This window comes from Malus sylvestris, chromosome 15, assembly GCF_916048215.2.
Source record: "Malus sylvestris chromosome 15, drMalSylv7.2, whole genome shotgun sequence".
Taxonomy (NCBI): Eukaryota; Viridiplantae; Streptophyta; class Magnoliopsida; order Rosales; family Rosaceae; genus Malus; species Malus sylvestris.
In genome coordinates this window covers 28,866,058-28,884,610 of record NC_062274.1, presented here as the reverse complement: position 1 = coordinate 28,884,610, position 18,553 = coordinate 28,866,058, and the positions used below count along the sequence as shown (strand labels likewise).

At 41.7% G+C, this 18,553-nt stretch overlaps 3 protein-coding genes and 1 long non-coding RNA gene across 5 annotated transcripts; 3 read left to right on the top strand and 1 right to left on the bottom strand.

Moving 5' to 3' along the window:
• The first annotated feature begins 1,897 nt into the window (after positions 1-1,897).
• On the top strand, positions 1,898-4,294 carry LOC126603251 (cytochrome c oxidase subunit 6a, mitochondrial-like). 2 transcript variants are annotated; one of them, XM_050270032.1, is made up of 4 exons: positions 1,898-2,106; positions 2,771-2,877; positions 2,986-3,028; positions 3,244-3,517. In XM_050270032.1, the coding sequence occupies exons 1-4, from the start codon at positions 1,992-1,994 to the stop codon at positions 3,300-3,302; spliced, it is 324 nt and encodes a 107-aa protein (XP_050125989.1). In that variant the 5' UTR covers positions 1,898-1,991; the 3' UTR covers positions 3,303-3,517. The 2 variants fall into 2 exon arrangements, with proteins under 2 accessions (XP_050125989.1, XP_050125990.1); XM_050270033.1 differs by lacking the exon at positions 3,244-3,517 and adding an exon at positions 4,019-4,294 and having other exon boundaries at positions 1,904-2,106.
• Positions 4,295-5,008: 714 nt separating this feature from the next.
• On the bottom strand, positions 5,009-8,352 carry LOC126603239 (uncharacterized). Its single transcript, XM_050270017.1, has 2 exons — positions 8,103-8,352; positions 5,009-7,615 (listed from the first exon to the last, which is right to left on the bottom strand). The coding sequence occupies exon 2, from the start codon at positions 7,567-7,569 to the stop codon at positions 5,263-5,265; it is 2,307 nt and encodes a 768-aa protein (XP_050125974.1). The 5' UTR covers positions 7,570-7,615; positions 8,103-8,352; the 3' UTR covers positions 5,009-5,262.
• A 125-nt stretch (positions 8,353-8,477) lies between these two features.
• LOC126603242 (cysteine desulfurase, mitochondrial-like) lies at positions 8,478-10,260 on the top strand. Its single transcript, XM_050270019.1, has one exon. The coding sequence runs from the start codon at positions 8,540-8,542 to the stop codon at positions 9,899-9,901; it is 1,362 nt and encodes a 453-aa protein (XP_050125976.1). The 5' UTR covers positions 8,478-8,539; the 3' UTR covers positions 9,902-10,260.
• Positions 10,261-11,613: 1,353 nt separating this feature from the next.
• Positions 11,614-14,315, top strand: LOC126603254 (uncharacterized). Its single transcript, XR_007616210.1, has 2 exons — positions 11,614-12,704; positions 12,795-14,315. It is a non-coding gene; the product is annotated as an uncharacterized LOC126603254 (long non-coding RNA).
• The last annotated feature ends 4,238 nt before the right edge of the window (positions 14,316-18,553 follow it).

The following is an 18,553-nucleotide window of genomic DNA, read 5'->3' as shown; positions in this document are numbered from 1 at the left end:
AAGCACCCAAGCCTCCAGCAAAGTGACGTCTTCCCAATTCGACCAATTTTTCTTCCCACTCATTTTTTTTCTATAACAATAGGATTTGAAAAATGGAAAATAAATATAATAGATTGTAGTGAAATAAATATTGAGTTATGGTGTGGGAATTGAAGAAGATTGTTGAGTAATTATAGAATTAAAAAAATTCTACATTAATCTTGTCGTTGACTTCCATATTCTTTGGAAATCAGACACACCAGGTTATGCCACGTGGCACATGTGACATCCAGTCCTGAATTTTATTCCCAGAAGCAATGCAATTACCATAATACCCCTTACATGCAACATGGATTTTCTACATGCACTTGTCATTTATTTTCAGTCCTCGTCTTTTATCTTGCCATATTTAAATTATTCTCTTCAATATGAACACTGGGTTATCAGCCTTGTTTCAAAATGTAGACTTTACCTCTGCTTATGTTGGGCAAGTGGCCCAAATTGTTTAACAATTTTTCAAACTCAACTTGGGTCTATAAAATTTGTTGAGCTTAACCATATATGCAGAACTATACCCTCTTTTTTTTTTTCTACCTATGCCTCTCACTCTTGACTCACTACCTTTCCTTCAATCTCCCTCTAGTTTCCCATAGCCGAAACCACGCCATAATCGCTCTTGCCAACTCCAATGAGACAACAACCACCAAATCTTTCTCTCTCTCTCTCTCTTTCTCTCTCTCTCTCTCTCTCTCTCTCTCTCTCTCTCTCTCTCTCTCTCATGCTCAAACCTAGCTCAATGCACTAAACCAGACATCTTCTTCGCTGTTAGTCTTCTAGCAAGATATAACAATGAACCTACACTCATACACTGGACCGGTGTTAAAGACATCTTCAATTACCTCAAAGGTACGACAAATTTTGGTTTGTTATATTCTACGAATCCTCGAGATGAGCCGCCGCCCCCCTTGATTCTCGAGATGATTATGTTGACACAAGTTACTTGTCTAACCCGCACAAGGTGCGTTCTTAAACAAGTTACGTCTTTACCATTTGAGACAACACAATATCTTGTTGAGCATATTCGAAGCACCTGCAGACTTTCTTTTATCATTGACGTCCCTAAAATGGTTTATGAAGATAACGCAGCATGTTTCGTACAAATCAAGAAGGGTTTTATCAATGAACATTAAAAGATTGAATGAAGCAAATATGTTCCCATGACAACCTGTTCGACCTGTTCACCAAGTCACTCCCTAAATCTACTTTTCATAAGTTTGTTCGAGGAATTGGTATGGGTAAACTTTCTAAATAGTAACACTGTTAGTTCTTTTTGGAATTATTTCAAACTCAAGGAAGTATCCGAAGTATACTCACTTGGAATCATTTTTCCTTTTGGGTTTTTGCTAACTGACTAGGTTTTAATGAGGCATACATTCAAATTGATCGTACCTTTATGTACGTCCTGTAGACGTTTAAATTGGCTTTGAATTAACTCACATTTTTTCTTAGACTATGGATTTTTGTCACATATTGGGTTTTACAATAGTCGGATTTTGTGAGACTTATTTTCATATGCAAGTTTCCTTGTTTGAGACTAGTGTGTTCTTAAATAAGTGCCTACGAGACGACTTCAACTTCGTTGTATTTGATGTAACATTTACTTGAGTATTTACACATTTAAAGGTGAGTGTTTTGAATATTATTTCATATGTGATCATGTAAATCTTAGTTGAATTGGGTTTAATATGTGATCACATATTATTTAATATGTGAGTTGTGAATATTTTCCAAAAATGTGGATAAACGTGCATTTGTAATAGGCAACCATGGGCCTGTAATTTGTTGGGTGTAAACAGAAAGTGGCTTTAGAGAAACGGGCTTTTCTCTTTCTAATTTCCGACTCCTACACAATTCCTGCAACAAAATTGTCAACAACTGGTTTCGCATTTTCGCTTGCCATAAATTCTTTAAACAATACAACACCACCGACTGACAGACAGCTTTGCTAAGAGATGGCGATGGCGATGGTCCGAGCTGCTGGGCTTCAGACCGCCCTGCGCGGCGGCTCTCGATCAGCTGCTCCTCTAAAGCGCTCCTTCTCCTCCTCTGCTGGACACAACGATGCTCGTAATTTCTTATCTTTCTCTCTCCGACGCGCGCGCACACGCACACGAATATATGCGATTATTTAATTTTTCTTACTGATGGAATTATTATTTCTTAGTTTTATTACGAATTTTTTATCCGAGAAAATCCAATTAACATTTGAGTGAGGATGCTCTCCGTATACTTTTGTGAGGATACTTTTTCGATAATCGTGTATTCATCGTATATCGTTACGTTAAATATCATTTTAAATACTTTTATTTAAAATTAAATATGAATAGAACTGGCGAGACACGACGATGAAGGTACATGATTTGAGGATTTCCAGGATCTGGAGAGGATCCTCATTCTTAACATTTGGAGCTGCGGGTGTATGTTAGGGTTTTTACCTTAGTTCCTATATTTTTTTTTATTATTTTCTTCCCCTTTGTTCAATAGTTTGATAGGTTTGTGTATATTGTTGTAAAAGCAATGACCAAATATAAGATGAATTTAATTCCGGAATTCGGCGGAGTCTGAAGCCTTTCCGGTAAGCTTGAATAATGTAGAATGCTATGGTGACACCTTAAGCATTGATATCCATCTGGGTTTGGAGTATAAAATTCGTTCTCGATACGATTGGCATCGCGGATTATTTTAGTGGTTTTACATTGCATTGATCTGTTTTTCTACTTCACTTACTCAGGTGAGGCGGACAAGTGGGAGAAGATAACTTACTTAGGCATTGCTGCCTGCACTATTTTAACTTTTGTTAACCTGTCAAAGCCGCATCCTCACTATGAACCGCCTCCTGTGAGCTTTCTTAAGCGTAGCGATTTTTTCGCTTTGCATTCCTTGATATTATGTCTTTACCTTCTGCAGTTGATAGTGATCCACGTTTTCTGTTCTTTATGTTTGCAGCCATACCCATACTTGCATATCCGCAATAAGGAATTCCCATGGGGTATGATATATGATTCTGAACATCATTATAGACTGATTTTATGATAATCTTTTGTTGACCTAATGTGCATTTCACTGTTTTCTTTTTACTAGAAACAATGATTAGATTTGAACTGTGGTCTCATGTGATTAAGTCTGATTTGATGTTTTTAGTATATTTCTCCCCAAAGATGGATTCTATATTGGAAATCAAATAATTTGGTTTTTTTTTTAAAGGAGGGGGAGGGTGTCAGGTAGTCGACAACGGGCACTCCGTTCTTATGCCGAATCATTAGACTTGGACCGCTTGGATCTAACAGAAGACATAACACAAAACCGAGCCCAGTGGCGTTCTGGGATTTCATATAGCCGACCCCACTTAGTGGGATAAGGCTTTGTTGTTGTTGGTGGTGTCTTTTAAATATATCTTTCATTTGATTGCTGCATCTGGCATCACATTCTAAAACATTGTATTCACCTTAGCCATTGTTTTTCATCTTGGTTTTCGTTAGTACCAGTATGTCTAGTGAAGAACAGGTCGTTCGGGTAGTAGTAGGAGCATGTTTGAATTGTTTTCACGACCTTAGATGTCTTTTGATAATTTGGAAAAAAAAAAGGAATAAGGGAGGCCAATATCTACCAAGTATGTGAAATGTTGTTCCCAAGTTGATACCAATTCTAGGACTGGATTTTAGAATAGCTGAAATTGAATCATTGTTAAAGCTGGTACATTCTTGTTCGTAGACAGACATGCGTGCTTATTGGTAAAAAAAGGTACGCTATTTTGTTTTTCCAAATTAACTTTCATTAAAAAAGAACACAAACTTCAATTGCTTTTGTGCTCTGAAACAGCTTTCTAATTTGCCAACTTTTCCTCGGTGAATTTGGAGATAATGAGATGTTGAGGCATTATTGTTTTCTGTTTCTACTTGTTCACAAAGTTTCGTCTGTTTATTCTCTTTCTCTTCAAGAAGTTTTGCTCGAATATCTGAGCATTTTCTTCGGTGTTCAGGTCCGGATGGCCTTTTCGAAAGAAAGCACGACCACTAGGCTGGCATTTGTGACATTTCAAGAAGGGACCATTTGGAATGACTCTCGTTCATGTTCATGTCAGACGGATGCATTAGTCATCTTTGGGTTTATTTGGATGTGAATACGTGCGTGTATTTTTCTTTATGAAATCGGGATCAAGACTTTGTGGTTAGTTGTTCAGTTTTTAGTTATGTTTGTCTGAAACCATTGACGCACATAAATAAGATGATGAGATGTTGGTTTGTTTCTCTTTCCAGCTTCCTGATCTTCAATCTATATGTCTATTTTTTCCCGAATATGGTGATATTTTCGGTCCCTCAATATGTTCGACACAGCTTTTTCTGAGAAATTTATCGACTGAAACATTAAAATGAGAATTTCAGGATGCAAGTGAAAACTCAGAATCACATGAGGTTTGTGGTGAACAAGTGCCCGATAACAGATGGATAGCTGGTTATATATAATACGTCGTTTAGCAGTAACACTCGAAGTTTTGTGTTCTGCCGAAGCAATAATCTCAAGTCCTTTCCCTAGAGAAATTCTGAAGTCCATCTACCGGACCACCTCATTCTTACGGATCTAGACACAAAACTTTCGTCTGCCCCATGAGAGATTTTCCGTCGGACACCATGAGTGTGTGTTTTGTGAGAGAGGGGTGGAACCAAAGTTTGGAAAATGGTGGGCTCGACAAATCGAGGGCACTATTCCCTGGGCCACTTGGGTCCCACCCTCCTCTCACACCACCTCCAATTCAGGTGTTGTACCCAAGAACCTCTCCTTTCCCTAACTTAGCATTCCTTTGGCAAAAGATAGATGAGAAAAGAAGAGATTCTTGTTTTCCGACGCAGGGCACCAAACACCATGCGCAGGTTGGACCAAAATACAAGGGGTAAGGTTTTGCGTGTCCGAAGATGGTCATATGGTCTGGATGTCCGCACCTAAAAAATTTCTCTAGAAGAGTGAGAGGAAATACAGCATCAAAGAGTGGATCATATGAATTATGCAATTGCAGAAAACTTGAATCTTACAACTTGTCAAAATATTACCCACAAGATTGATAATATACTTAGAACTATAATCACAGGGAGGTAGAGTGGTAGAGTGGTAAAGTGATCAATGAACGTTACAGTTATGCACAATCAGTAATCACCTCACAAAAAAAAATATATGAAATCAAAATGACATAAATGGTTGCGCAACGAATGGTGAACTTATTAAAATGTTTTACTCAGCCGCCGTTTCATCATTGTTATTAGTTTCAGTTTTGCTTTCCGGCAAAGTATCCAGGTCTATACGAGCCTCTTTCTCTTCTTCGGGGATTGAAGAATTTGTCGAATCCAGTGTCACATTCTGTCTCTCATTAGTATTGTCATTCAAGTTCAAAGAATCTTCGTTCTCTTTCTGGGCATTACCAGATCCTTCTCCGACAGCACCTTCATTCTCCTTTTGGCCTGCATCTGCATTGACATTGTCATTGGTGTTGCTTCGAATAACATTCTCATTCTCATTCTGTCCAGCCTCAACATTAGTATTGGTGTTTGAAGATTCTTCTTTGTCTTGGGATACTGAAGAATTCGACGAGTCAACTGATTCTTCCTTTTGGCCTGCATCTGTATTGGCATTTTCATTTGTGTTGTTTGGAACAGCGCCGCCATTTTCATTCTGGCTAGCATCAGAGTTGTTATCTGTGTTTGAGGGTGCATCTTTCTCTTGTTGGAATGAAGAATCAACTTGTTGCTTTTGGCCAGCATCTTCATTCTCGTTTGTTTTTTGAGAGAGTATATTTTCCTGTTTTCCTTCTACCTCCATGTCACTGCTGAGATTTTGAGTCTGCACAATGCTCATGGTTGAAGGTGCAGAAGTTTTATCAGTTTCCGTAGGTGTACTGGAGTCGACAGTCTGACTATCCGACACAACAGATTCTGCATTACTAGAAGTATCTAGTGTTACTCCATTTGTTGCATCTCCATTCTGAGTTATAGTGGAAGCTGTTGTGCTAGAGTCTTGTTGCTCGCTGTTGGTAGCTACATCAGATCTCTTGGTTTGCTCTAATACAACATTTTGCTGTGTAGAGTCATCTTTCTTAGGGCCCACTTGCTGCTGATCTGTAGAATTTTGTGGTGTAGAGTCATTCATCTTTGTGTCCCCTTGCTGCTGATTGGTTGAACTATTCAGTGTAGAGTCATCTGTCTTGGTGTCTACTTGCTGCTGATCGGTTGAATAACGCATGGAACCATTGTCCGATTCCAAGTGATTACTCTCACCACCACCCGCTTCAGTTTCCTTGGCCTTTTCATTATCATTCAGTTCAATCTTTTCAGTCACTTCCACATTTGAGACCGACTTGTTTTGATCAACATCAACCACTTCAGTGCTATTTGTATTATTTTCTTTGTCTCCAAACTGCTTTTCTTCTTTAGAATTTTCTGAACCGCCTTGTTCATTATCTTGTGTTGCATTCTGAATTTCATGGGACATAGCACTGGAGGCATCATCAGCCTTGTAAGGCTCTTCTCTTGCCCCCTCATCAGTTTCACCTCCATCTCGAACTCGATCATCAGTTAAAAGCAGCTTCTCAATCTTATCACCTTCCTTCTCTTCGGCCTCCTTTTCTTTATCATCTGTATCATTGCGTTGATCCCCCTCTTTATTATCCACCCCTTGAGTCTCCTCCGATGTTCCTTTCTCATCACTTCTGTCCTCTTTGGTCTCTTCATTCTCCTTCTGTTCAATTTCTTTCTCTTTGGTCTCGTCATTCTCCTTCTGTTCATTTTTTTGCTCCTTGTTCTCTGCATTCTCCTTCTGTTCAATTTCTGTTTCCTTGGTCTCTCCGTTCTCCTTCTCTTCATTTACTTTCTCTGTAGTCTCTACATTCTCCTTCCATTCACTTTCTGTCTCTTTGGTCTCTCCGTTCTCCTTCTCTTCACTTTCTTTCTCTACGGTCTGTACATTCTCCTTCTCTTCACTTTCTTTCTCTTTGGTCCCTTCAGTCTCCTTCTCATTGCTTTCCTCACTCTCCTTGGCTTTATTGTCTTCATCCTTTCCGTTTCCAGTTTCATCCTCTTTGCTCTCTTCATTTTCATTCACATTCTCCTCACTAGTAATCTCCTTGCTCGTTTCACTTGCTTTCTCTCCTTGTATAGAATCTTCGGGATCATTTGTTCTCTCTTCAATTTTATTTTCACCATTTTCATTTACCTCATCATCTCCAGTGCCTCTTCCTACGCTATCAATCTCTTCAGGCTTGTTTCGCTCTTCTCCATTCCTGTTATCTTCTTCTTCCTCCTCCTTCTGCCCTGCATTGCTATCAACAATTTCATCCACAACAGGCTTTAGGTCCTTTCTTCCTAACTTCAAGATTTGGTTGCTGCCATCCTTTATGCTTTCCTTGAACTCCGCTTTCTTGCCATGAGACTGCTTGACTTGGTAAGCCAGCCAGACGCAGACACCCAGCAAAAGAAAGAGCTGCAGAGCATGCTTGACCTTGAACCCTTTAGATCTGGAGTTCCTGCGAGGAGATAGCTTGAACATACCGAATCTCTATCAGGCTACAACCAGTATGTTTTCTTTACAAAACCTGCGTAAAATTCAACTTTTCAAATACGGGCAAACAAAAATTGAAATCTTCCCAGTGTCACCAATCATAAGATGCAAACAGGTAGTTTGATAAAATGGAAATTTGGTACAAGAAAACATTCACTTAAACTCATCTACTTATCAACTTATGACAGCAAAAATGTGTTTGCACAGCAGTTACTGTGTGAATGATGAATCAAACTCTACGGATCGAACCGAAACCAGCAACCTTGAATTCAACTAGACAAGAACCCAGTAATGTCAAGTCCCTATTGATTTTGAGATGAAAAGCTATCAACATTGTTAATTTCGAGAGAAATCCCACTTGGGTTTGATCATCATCTAACCAAATCAACAATCTTTTTCCCATTCCACAGCCAAGACATTGACAAAATTACAATCAGATCTCATCACGTTTCGAGTTTCTAAATCAGAAGACCAAATCTCAGAATGCCAATCGAGAGAGAGAGAGAGAGAGACAGAGATACCAGAGGGAGTTGGAAGCGGTTGGATTCTGGCAAGGATGAACGGTTAAAAACTTGTCTTCTTTCTGGAGTGGCGGGTAAATTACCCAAAATGCTGAATTGCAGGGAGTAGCAGTAGGTATTCTCTCCTGTAGAAATGCACGCAGTTGGAACTCCAACAAAATGCAAGATCGCAAGAGCTCCTCCCGGAAAAAAGCTTTTTCTGCTCACTCCTCTGCCCTCCAATGCTGCTTCTTAGATTCGGATCTGGAATGCCTATTTGCTTTTCCCAAAACGACGCCGTCCCCATTAGCACTTAGCACATACTGGGTTCTCAACTCGCCACGTGTCCCTCTCCAGATCGAATATGTCGGTGACCTTTAAGGCAATCCCTTTTCCCTTTGCGCCTTCATCACAACCCCACCAAAACGACGCAAGCGACGACCGCCCAAAAAAAAAAAATGGCATCGAAGCTACTTGCTTCCGCTCTCCGCCGCCAAACCCTAACCACAAAACCCGCCTCCGACTTCGTCCGCACCCTCTCCACCGCCGCCGCCGTCGCCGAAACCTACGACGACCCGGATGGAGTTTCAATGAAAGGGGTCAAAATTTCTGGCCGGCCTCTGTACCTGGACATGCAGGCCACGTCGCCGGTGGACCCCAGGGTCGTCGACGCCATGCTTCCTTACTACCTCACCCGGTACGGAAACCCCCACTCCCGGACCCACATGTACGGCTGGGAGTCGGACTCCGCCGTCGAGACCGCCCGCGCCCAGGTCGCCGACTTAATCGGCGCCTCCCCCAAAGAAATCGTCTTTACCTCCGGCGCCACCGAGTGCAACAACATCTCGGTCAAGGGCGTCATGCACTTCTACAAGGACAAGAAGCGCCACGTCATCACCACCCAGACGGAGCACAAGTGCGTTCTGGATTCCTGCCGCCATCTCCAGCAGGAGGGATACGATGTGACCTACCTTCCGGTGAAGTCCGACGGGCTTATCGACCTCGACGAGCTCCGCTCCTCGATTCGGCCCGATACAGGCCTCGTATCGGTCATGGCGGTGAACAACGAGATTGGGGTTATTCAGCCGATGGAGGAAATTGGGGAAATTTGCAAGGAGTTCAAAATTCCATTCCATACGGACGCGGCTCAGGCGCTTGGGAAGATCCCAATTGATGTGGACAAATGGAATGTGAGCTTGATGTCCCTTTCGGGGCACAAGGTTTACGGGCCCAAGGGGGTCGGAGCTTTATACATGAGGAGGAGGCCAAGAATTCGGGTGGAGCCCCAAATGAATGGAGGTGGACAGGAGAGAGGGATTCGGAGCGGAACTGTTCCGACTCCATTGGTGGTAGGGTTTGGTGCGGCCTGCGAAATTGCGAAGAAGGAAATGGAGTATGATGAGAAGAGGGTAAGAGCGTTGCAGGATCGAATGTTGAAGGGAATCAGGGAGAAGCTTGATATGGTTGTGGTGAATGGTAGCGAGGAGAGACGTTACCCTGGGAATTTGAATCTTTCGTTTGCTTATGTGGAAGGGGAGAGCTTGTTGATGGGGTTGAAGGAAGTGGCGGTGTCGAGTGGGAGTGCCTGTACCAGTGCGAGTTTGGAGCCCTCATACGTGTTGAGGGCTTTGGGGGTGGATGAGGACATGGCTCATACTTCTATTCGGTTTGGGATTGGGCGGTTCACAACGGAGGAGGAGATTGACCGGGCGGTTCAGCTGACGGTGCAGCAGGTGAAGAAGTTGAGGGAGTTGAGCCCGCTTTATGAGATGGTGAAAGAAGGGATTGATATCAAGAGTATTCAGTGGTCACAGCATTAAGGAATTTGGTAGAGGAACTGGGTGAAGCAGCGAGTATACATATGCACGAGTGAGCTGCAGCTGATAGAGTAGATGGAGAACTCGAGGTTCATTTTGCTATCCTTGTTGTAAATGCCTTTGACAACTCTCCATAATTACTTCATAACTAAGTTTTGCAAACACATAGTTGTTTTCGATATGTGCCCCGTGCTGTTATGTTTCCTTGGCATTTGATATGGGCAAAGATAGGCGAGGATGATACATTTGTTGGTCTGATATATTGTTTTCTTTGCTTGGGTTTTGTATGGGTTGAATAACTATTTTTCACTACAGAAATGTTTCAATATGACATATGAAGATTGTGGTGAATGTTTGAATAATGGTTTGTTACTTGGTAGTTTGGTTCTTTTTCATACATAATATGCATATATTCATGATTATGGAGAAGACACAAGATTGCGCACTTGAGACACTGATCATAGGAAATTGTTGCATTTTAGTCGCTTCTTGTGCTCTTTAGTTTGGCATTTCGTTGCAGACTCGATAGTCATAAATACTTATTTAAGTCTTGCTATCACATAGTAGGGTTTACGGACAAGGAACACTTGCAAATGTCAATGAAAGAGTATCTCATGGTGTATTGCCTGGAATCCATAATAAGGTTTATGGACGAGGAGCACTTGCTATCACTTATAAGTCTTGCTATCACGTAATAGGGTTTCTGTATTGCCCGGAATCTATAGTTCTCATGTCATTTAGAATTCCCATGTGTCTTGTGGCTTTTCGTTTTGACTTTCATGTTTTCGCTTTCTTGTATCTCGTTCATTTCTCCCGCCACCTCCCGTCATCCTCTTCATTCCTCATTTCTCCCTTCTACTTTCTCCCCATTTCTGGCACAAGTGAAAACGAAAAACTAAAGTTGAAATTGTGTTATACTTTTTGGTTGTTGTAGGATCACTTTAGGAATTCTTTGAGTGGAAGAAGTGATGATAAGACAATTAGGAGGATGAGGTTAATATTGGCATCTTATTAGGGGCAGTCCGTCGGTATTTGATTGCAGAATCTTTCTATAGCAGGAGCATACGGCCAATATATCACTATAAGGTACTCTACCCCTATCCATCATGCCCATATTCATATTCTGCTTCATTGTCATGCCTTGTCTTCCCAACACTCCTTTGGTAGCACTTCTGTTGTCGTAGTATACCATCAATGACGTCGTCTCCATTTGATACGAACCAGTTGTGAGGCAACCAAACACACACAAACATTTTCAGCATCAGGGATCATTTCAACTTACACCACACGGAAATTCAATGAAATTATTCTGCTTCAAATTGTTTTTTCGTTTGATGTGTCTTGGTGATGCACCTGCCAATCCATAGGAGAATATAAAACAACAACAAAGTCTTTTCTCACTAAGTGGGGTCGGCTATATGAATCCTAGAACGCCATTGCGCTCGGTTTTGTGTCATGTCCTCCGTTAGATCCAAGTACTCTAAGTCTTTTCTTAGGGTCTCTTCCAAAGTTTTCCTAGGTCTTCCTTTACCCTTTCGGCCCTAAACCTTTGTCCCATAGTCACATCTTCGAATCGGAGCGTCAGTAGGCCTTCTTTGTACATGTCCAAACCACCGTAACCGATTTTCTCTCATCTTTCCTTCAATTTTGGCTACTCCTACTTTACCTCGGATATCCGCATTCCTAATTTTATCCTTTCTCGTGTACTCACACGTCCAACGAAGCATCCTCATCTCCGCTACACCTATGTGTTGATGCTTAACCGCCCAACATTCTGTGCCATACAGCATCGCCGGCCTTATTGCCGTCCTATAAAATTTTCCCTTGAGCTTCAGTGGCCTACTACGGTCACACAACACGCCGGATGCACTCTTTCACTTCATCCATCCAGCTTGTATTCTATGATTGAGATCTCCATCAAATTTTCCGTTCTTTTGTAAGATAGATCTTAGGTAGCGAAAACGGTCGCTCTTTGGTATTTCCTGATCTCCGATCCTCACCCCTAACTCATTTTGGCCTCCGTTTGCACTGAACTTGCACTTCATATATTCTGTCTTTCATCGGCTTAGGCGAAGACCTTTAGATTCCAACACTTCTCTCCAAGGGTTAAGCTTCGCATTTACTCCTTCCTGAGTTTCATCTATCAACACTATATCGTTTGCGAAAAGCATACACCAAGAAATATCATCTTAAATATGTTCTGTTAACTCATTCATTACCAACGCAAAAATGTAAGGATTTAAGGATTGTTGATGCACAAAAGCAGTGAGGACTTTGGTACAACATAAATTATTAAGTTTGTGATCTTCGCTAGATTGCTCCGGTCATTAGTGTGGATAAGTATGTAAATTGATAGAAACGGGAAAGCAAACACAAAATGTACGTGGTTCACCTAGATTGGCTACGTCCACGGAGTAGAGGAGTTCTCATTAATTGTGAAGGGTTTACACAGTACATAGGTTCAAGCTCTCATTTAGTGAGTACCAGTGAATGATTTAGTACAAATGACATTAGGAAATATTGTGGGAAAATGATCTCGTAATCACGAAACTTCTAAGTACCGAAGTGTGGTATCGTCTTCACTTGCCTTATCTGTCTCATAGGTAGATGTGGCATCTTCTCTGGAAGTACTCTTCCTCCATCCAGGGGTGGTATCTTTAACTGGTGGAGATGCACAAGGTAATGTATCAATTTCACTTGAAGCTTACTTGTAGTTTCAGGCTTGGTCAAGCGCGATACAAATCATATAGTAGGAGTCCCCCAAGTCGCCGAGTTAGGGGATCTGCTGAAAGAGGTGACAGACAAGGTAAGCAATCAGAGCTCCAAGCAATCAGTCCCAGATCAGAAGTTTGATTTCGAGTTCCGGCTGATTGTTCTTATTCTCTCTATCTTGCAGGCAGCATGAAGGATAAAGAGAAGAAAATGAGAAGAGGTGATATGAGATACTTTTGCTTTTGAAGAAGTAACTTTCCACAAGCTTATTCTTGAACTGGACTGGAAGGTTTTCTGGTTTCCTCCAGAGTATAAGGCCGACTGAAGAATTTGAGGGTCAAAACAAGTCCATCAAATCTAGAGTACGTTTGACACTGCTGATATGGGATACTTTTGCTGTTGACAAAGTAGTGGATGTATCGGCACGTGTTCTGTTACGTTTGTCTCCGCATGCTTTCTTGTATCCTTCTCACTTGCCCTATCTGTTCCTCAGGCAGATGTGGTATCTTCTCTGGAAGCATAAGATATTGAAGATGAGTACTTGAGAGCAATGCCAGGTAAGTAATCAGGTAAGGGGTTCCAGGCAGTCAGTTCCTGACTGGAAGCTTGATTCCAAGTGCTGACTGATTGCTCTTTTTCTCCTTGTCTTGCAGGTAAGAATAAGGCCAAAGGAAAAGACAGGGAAAAAGCATGATATGGGATACTTTTGCTTTTAACCCTGATGATATGTGATATTTTTGCTCTAGTGTAGCTTGTTTGCATAGGTATTCTCGGGGGGAGAGAAAGCTGAGTATTTCGAGAAGCTTCGTTGGGAGTGCCCTCTCAGATATGAGGAAGGGTTGAGCATTTTTGCAGGTCTGCCTGTCCGTTGAGGATGGAGGTCGACATATATAGGAGTTTCCCTAACAACAAGTAGTAATATTATTCCTTTACCCTGCTTGGTCAAAGCACGGTAGTGAGAGCTGCCAGCTTCACGTGTTTTAACTCTGTCAGAGCACTTTGAAAAAGTGGTATGTGATATCTGGAAAGCTGATGTTGAGTGTGAAGATTACAGACAAGCTTTATCCAAGGAAATCTGGCTCTCGAAGTTGAGAAAGCGGTGTGAAGATTACAGACAAACTTTATCCAAGGAAATCTGGTTTTTGAAGTTGAGAAAGCGGTGCCTCTTCGGTTTTCGAACAAGCAATCCTGTCGGGGATCTATATCTTGAGATTCGAAGAACAGTGCCTGTTCGATTTTTGAGAAAGCAATCCTGCTAGGAGTCTGGCTCTCAAGATTCGGAGAGCGGTGTCTTTTCGATTTTTGAGAAAGTAATCATGTTAGGAGTCTGGCTCTCGAGATTTAGAAGACGATGCCTCTTCGATCTTGAAGCAAGCAATCTTGTTAGGAGTGTTTTCTCGAATGTGAGTAAAGGTTGGGCCTGTTTGCTAGTCTACCTTGCCATGGAGCACAGAGGTTGACACACAGGGACTTTCCAATTATCCAGCAGTGGTCCTATTCTTCTACCTTTGTGGGTAATAATATGGTAGCTAGACCTTCAAAATTTATGTGTCTAAACTTTGTTAGTGCTGTTTCTTTGCTATTCTTTTACCCTTCTTAGTCATAGCGATGTAATGGGAGCTGCAAGCTTCACGTCTCTAAATTTTGTTAGAGATCTTTGGCAAAGTTATCTATGGTACCCGTGAGCTGATGTTGCGTGTGGAAAGTTGATGTTGAACAGTAACATTCACGTGCTTTCTACTTCACCAAAAATCTTCGACAGAATGCCCATAATTTCTGCAAAGTTGAGTGTGGATGTGACAGGTGTTGACAAGGCTGAAAAAGCAGGTGCCTCTTCGATTTCTGAGATCAGCCCTCGTGGTCTCTGAGCAGCCCAGCTTTTAAGAAAGCAAGCGCCTCTTCAATTTCTGCGATCGGCCTTCGTGGTCTTTGAGTAACCCAGCTTTTGAGAAAGCAAACGCCTCTTCAATTTCTAAGATCAGCCCTCGTGGTCTCTGAGCAGCCCAGCTTTTGAGAAAGCAAACACCTTTTCGATTTCTGAGCAGGCGCCTCTTCGATTTCTGAAGCTCTGTCGAGTGCAGATTTTTATAGAGGTTGACATTAAGTTCCAAAGCACACTTGAATCTCCACCAGTAGAAGCTCCTTTCTTGCATTTCTAAGATCTTGATTTGTCCGACCTCTTCTCTTTTCAACACCTTTGAAAATGTCTGGCCCATCCGACCGTCGTTTTGACTTGAACCTTGTTGAAGAGGCAGCCACGCCTTCTCCAGACAACATATGGCGCTCATCCTTCTTATCTCCTACTGGTCCTCTTACCGTTGGGGATTCCGTGATGAAGAATGATATGATTGCTGGTGATGGCCAAGAACCTTCTCACTCCCAAAGATAACAGACTACTTTCCAAACAGTCTGATGAGCTGGCTGTTAAAGATTCTCTGGCTCTCAGTGTTCAATGTGCAGGTTCTGTGTCTAATATGACCCAACGCCTATTTGCTCGAATCCACCAAGTTGAATCATTGGCGGCTGAAGTGATGAGTCTCAAACATGAGGTTAGAGGGCTCAAGCATGAGAATAAACAGTTGCACCGGCTCGCACATGACTATGCTACAAACATGAAGAGAAAGCTTGACCAAATGAAGGAATCTGATGGTCAGATTTTATATGATCATCAGAGGTTTGTGGGTTTGTTCCAAAGGCATTTATTGCCTTCGTCTTCTAGGGCTGTACCGCATAATGAAGCTCCAAATGATCAACCTCCGATGCCTCCTCCTTCTAGGGTTCTGTCCAGTACTGAGGCTTCGAATGATCCCTCTCCGGGGCCTTCCCTTTCTGGGGCTCTACCGACTGCTGAGACTTCTCCTAAGCAACCTTTATGAAGGCTCCCTCTTATTTGTTTATTTTGACTCATGTACATGTACATATTTGCAACTTATCGGAGATATCAATAAATAAGCTTTGTTTCATTTCAACGTATTGTGTTAAATACACCAAAGCCTTCTTCACTAAGTTCTTTGAATTTTTCTTTTATTGAAGCTTGTATGTTGAAGTTTTGTCAGTGGAGCATGTAGGTTGAGGTAGTGTTCCCTTAATTTCCCGAGTGAGGAAAACTTCTTGGTTGGAGACTTGAAAAATCCAAGTCACTGAGTGGGGTCAGCTATATGAATCTTAGAACGCCATTGTGCTCGATCCTGTGTCATGTCCTCCGTTAGATCCAAGTACTCTAAGTCTTTTCTTAGAGTCTCTTCCAAAGTTTTCCTAGGTTTTCCTCTACCCCTTCGGCCCTGAACCTCTGTCCCGTAGTCGCATCTTCTAACCGGAGCGTCAGTAGGCCTTCTTTGCACATATCCAAACCACCGTAACCGATTTTCTCTCAACTTTCCTACAATTTCGGCTACTCCTACTTTACCTCGGATATCCTCATTCCTAATCTTATCCTTTCTCGTGTGCTCACATATCCAACGAAACATCCTCATCTCCGCTACACCCATTTTGTGTACGTGTTGATGCTTCACCGCCCAACATTATGTGCCATACAGTATCGCCGGCCTTATTGCCATCCTATAAAATTTTCCCTTGAGCTTCAGTGGCATACAACGATCACACAACACGCCGGATGCACTCTTCCACTTCATCCATCCAACTTGTATTCTATGGTTAAGATCTCCATCTAATTCTCCGTTTTTTTGCAAGATAGATCTTAGATAGCGAAAGCGGTCGCTCTTTGGTATTTCCTGATCTCCGATCCTCACCCCTAACTCATTTTGGCCTCCATTTGCACTGAACTTGCACTCCATATATTCTGTCTTTGATCAGCTTAGGCGAAGACCTTTAGATTCCAACAATCCTCTCCAAAGGTTAAGCTTCGCATTTACCCCTTCTTGAGTTTCATCTATCAACACTATATCGTCTGCGAAAAGCATACACTAATGGATATCATCTTGAATATGTCCTGTTAACTCATCCATTACCAACCCAAAAATGTAAGGACTTAAAGATAAGCCTTAATGTAATCCTACAGTTATAGGGAAGCTTTCGGTTTGTCCTTCATGAGTTCTTACGACAGTCTTTGCTCCTTCATACATATCCTTTATAGCTTGGATATATGTTACTCGTACTCATTTCTTCTCTAAAATCCTCTAAAGAATGTCTCTTGGGACCCTATCATACGCTTTTTCCAAATCTATAAAGACCATGTGTAAATCCTTTTTCTCATCTTTATATCTTTCCATCAATCTTCGTAAGAGATAGATTGTCTCCATGGTTGAGCGCCCTGGCATGAACCCGAATTGGTTGTCCGAAACCCATGTCTCTTGCCTCAATCTATACTCAATGACTCTCTCCCAGAGCTTCATTGTATGACTCATTAGCTTAATACCCCTATAGTTCATGCAATTTTGTACGTCATCCTTATTCTTGTAAATAGACACCAAAGTGCTCTTTCGTCACTCGTTTGGCATCTTCTTCGTTTTCAAAATCCTATTGAAAAGGTCAGTGAGCCATGATATACCTGTCTCTCCCAAGGCTTTCCACACTTCAATCGGTATATCGTCTGGGCCCACTGTTTTTCTATGCTTCATCTTCTTCAAAACTACAACCACTTCTTCCTTCCCGATTCGACGATAAAAGGAGTAGTTTCTACACTCTTCTGAGTTACTCAACTCCCCTAAAGAAGTACTCCTTTCATGTCCTTCATTGAAAAGATTATGAAAATAACCTCTCCATCTGTTTTTGACCGCGTTCTCTGTAGCAAGAACCTTTCTATCCTCATCCTTGATGCACCTCACTTGGTTTAGGTCTCTTGTCTTCTTTTCCCTTGCTCTAGCTAGTTTATAGATATCCAACTCTCCTTCTTTGGTATCTAGTCGCTTATACATATCGTCATAAGCCGCTAACTTAGCTTCTCTCAAAGCTTTCTTCGCCTCTTGCTTCGCTCTTCTATACCTTTCACCATTTTCATCGGTCCTATCCTTGTATAAGGCTCTACAACATTCCTTCTTAGCCTTCACATTTGTTTGTACCTCCTCATTCCACCACTAAGATTCCTTTTGGTGTGGCGCAAAGCCCTTAGACTCTCCTAATACCTCTTTTGCTACTTTTCGGATACAGCTAGCCATGGAATCCCACATTTGGCTAGCTTCCCCCTCTCTATCCCACACACACTGGGTGATTACTTTATCTTTGAAAATGACTTGTTTTTCTCCTTTTAGATTCCACCATCTAGTCATTGGGCACTTCCAAGTCTTGTTCTTTTTTCTCACTCTTTTGATATGTACATCCATCACCAATAAGTGATGTTGATTAGCTAAGCTCTCCCCCGGTATAACTTTGCAATCCTTACAAGTTATACGATCCCCTTTCCTTATTAGAAGAAAATCTATTTGTGTTTTTGACGACCCACTCTTGTAGGTGATCACATGTTCTTCTCTCTTCTTGAAGAAGGTGTTGGCTAAGAAGAGATCATATGCCATTGCAAAATCCAAGATAGCTTCCCTATCCTCGTTTCTCTCCCCAAAACCATGGCCACCATGAAAACCTCCATAGTTGCTTGTCTCTCGCCCACGTGTCCATTTAAATCTCCTCCTATAAATAACTTCTCCGTCTGAGCAATTCCTTGCACCAAGTCTCCAAGGTCCTCCCAAAATTTCTCCTTCGAACTCGTATCTAACCCTACTTGAGGTGCGTACGCACTAATCACATTGATGAGTTCTTGTCCTTTTACAATCTTGATTGCTATGATTCTATCTCCTACCCTCTTGACATCGACAACATCTTGTGTCAATGTCTTGTCCACGATGATGCCAACACCGTTTCTTGTTCTATTTGTGCCCAAATACCAAAGCTTAAACCCTGAGTTTTCTAGATCATTTGCCTTAAAACCAACCCACTTAGTTTCTTGTAGGCACATAATATTTATCCTTCTCCTTACCATAACTTCCACTACTT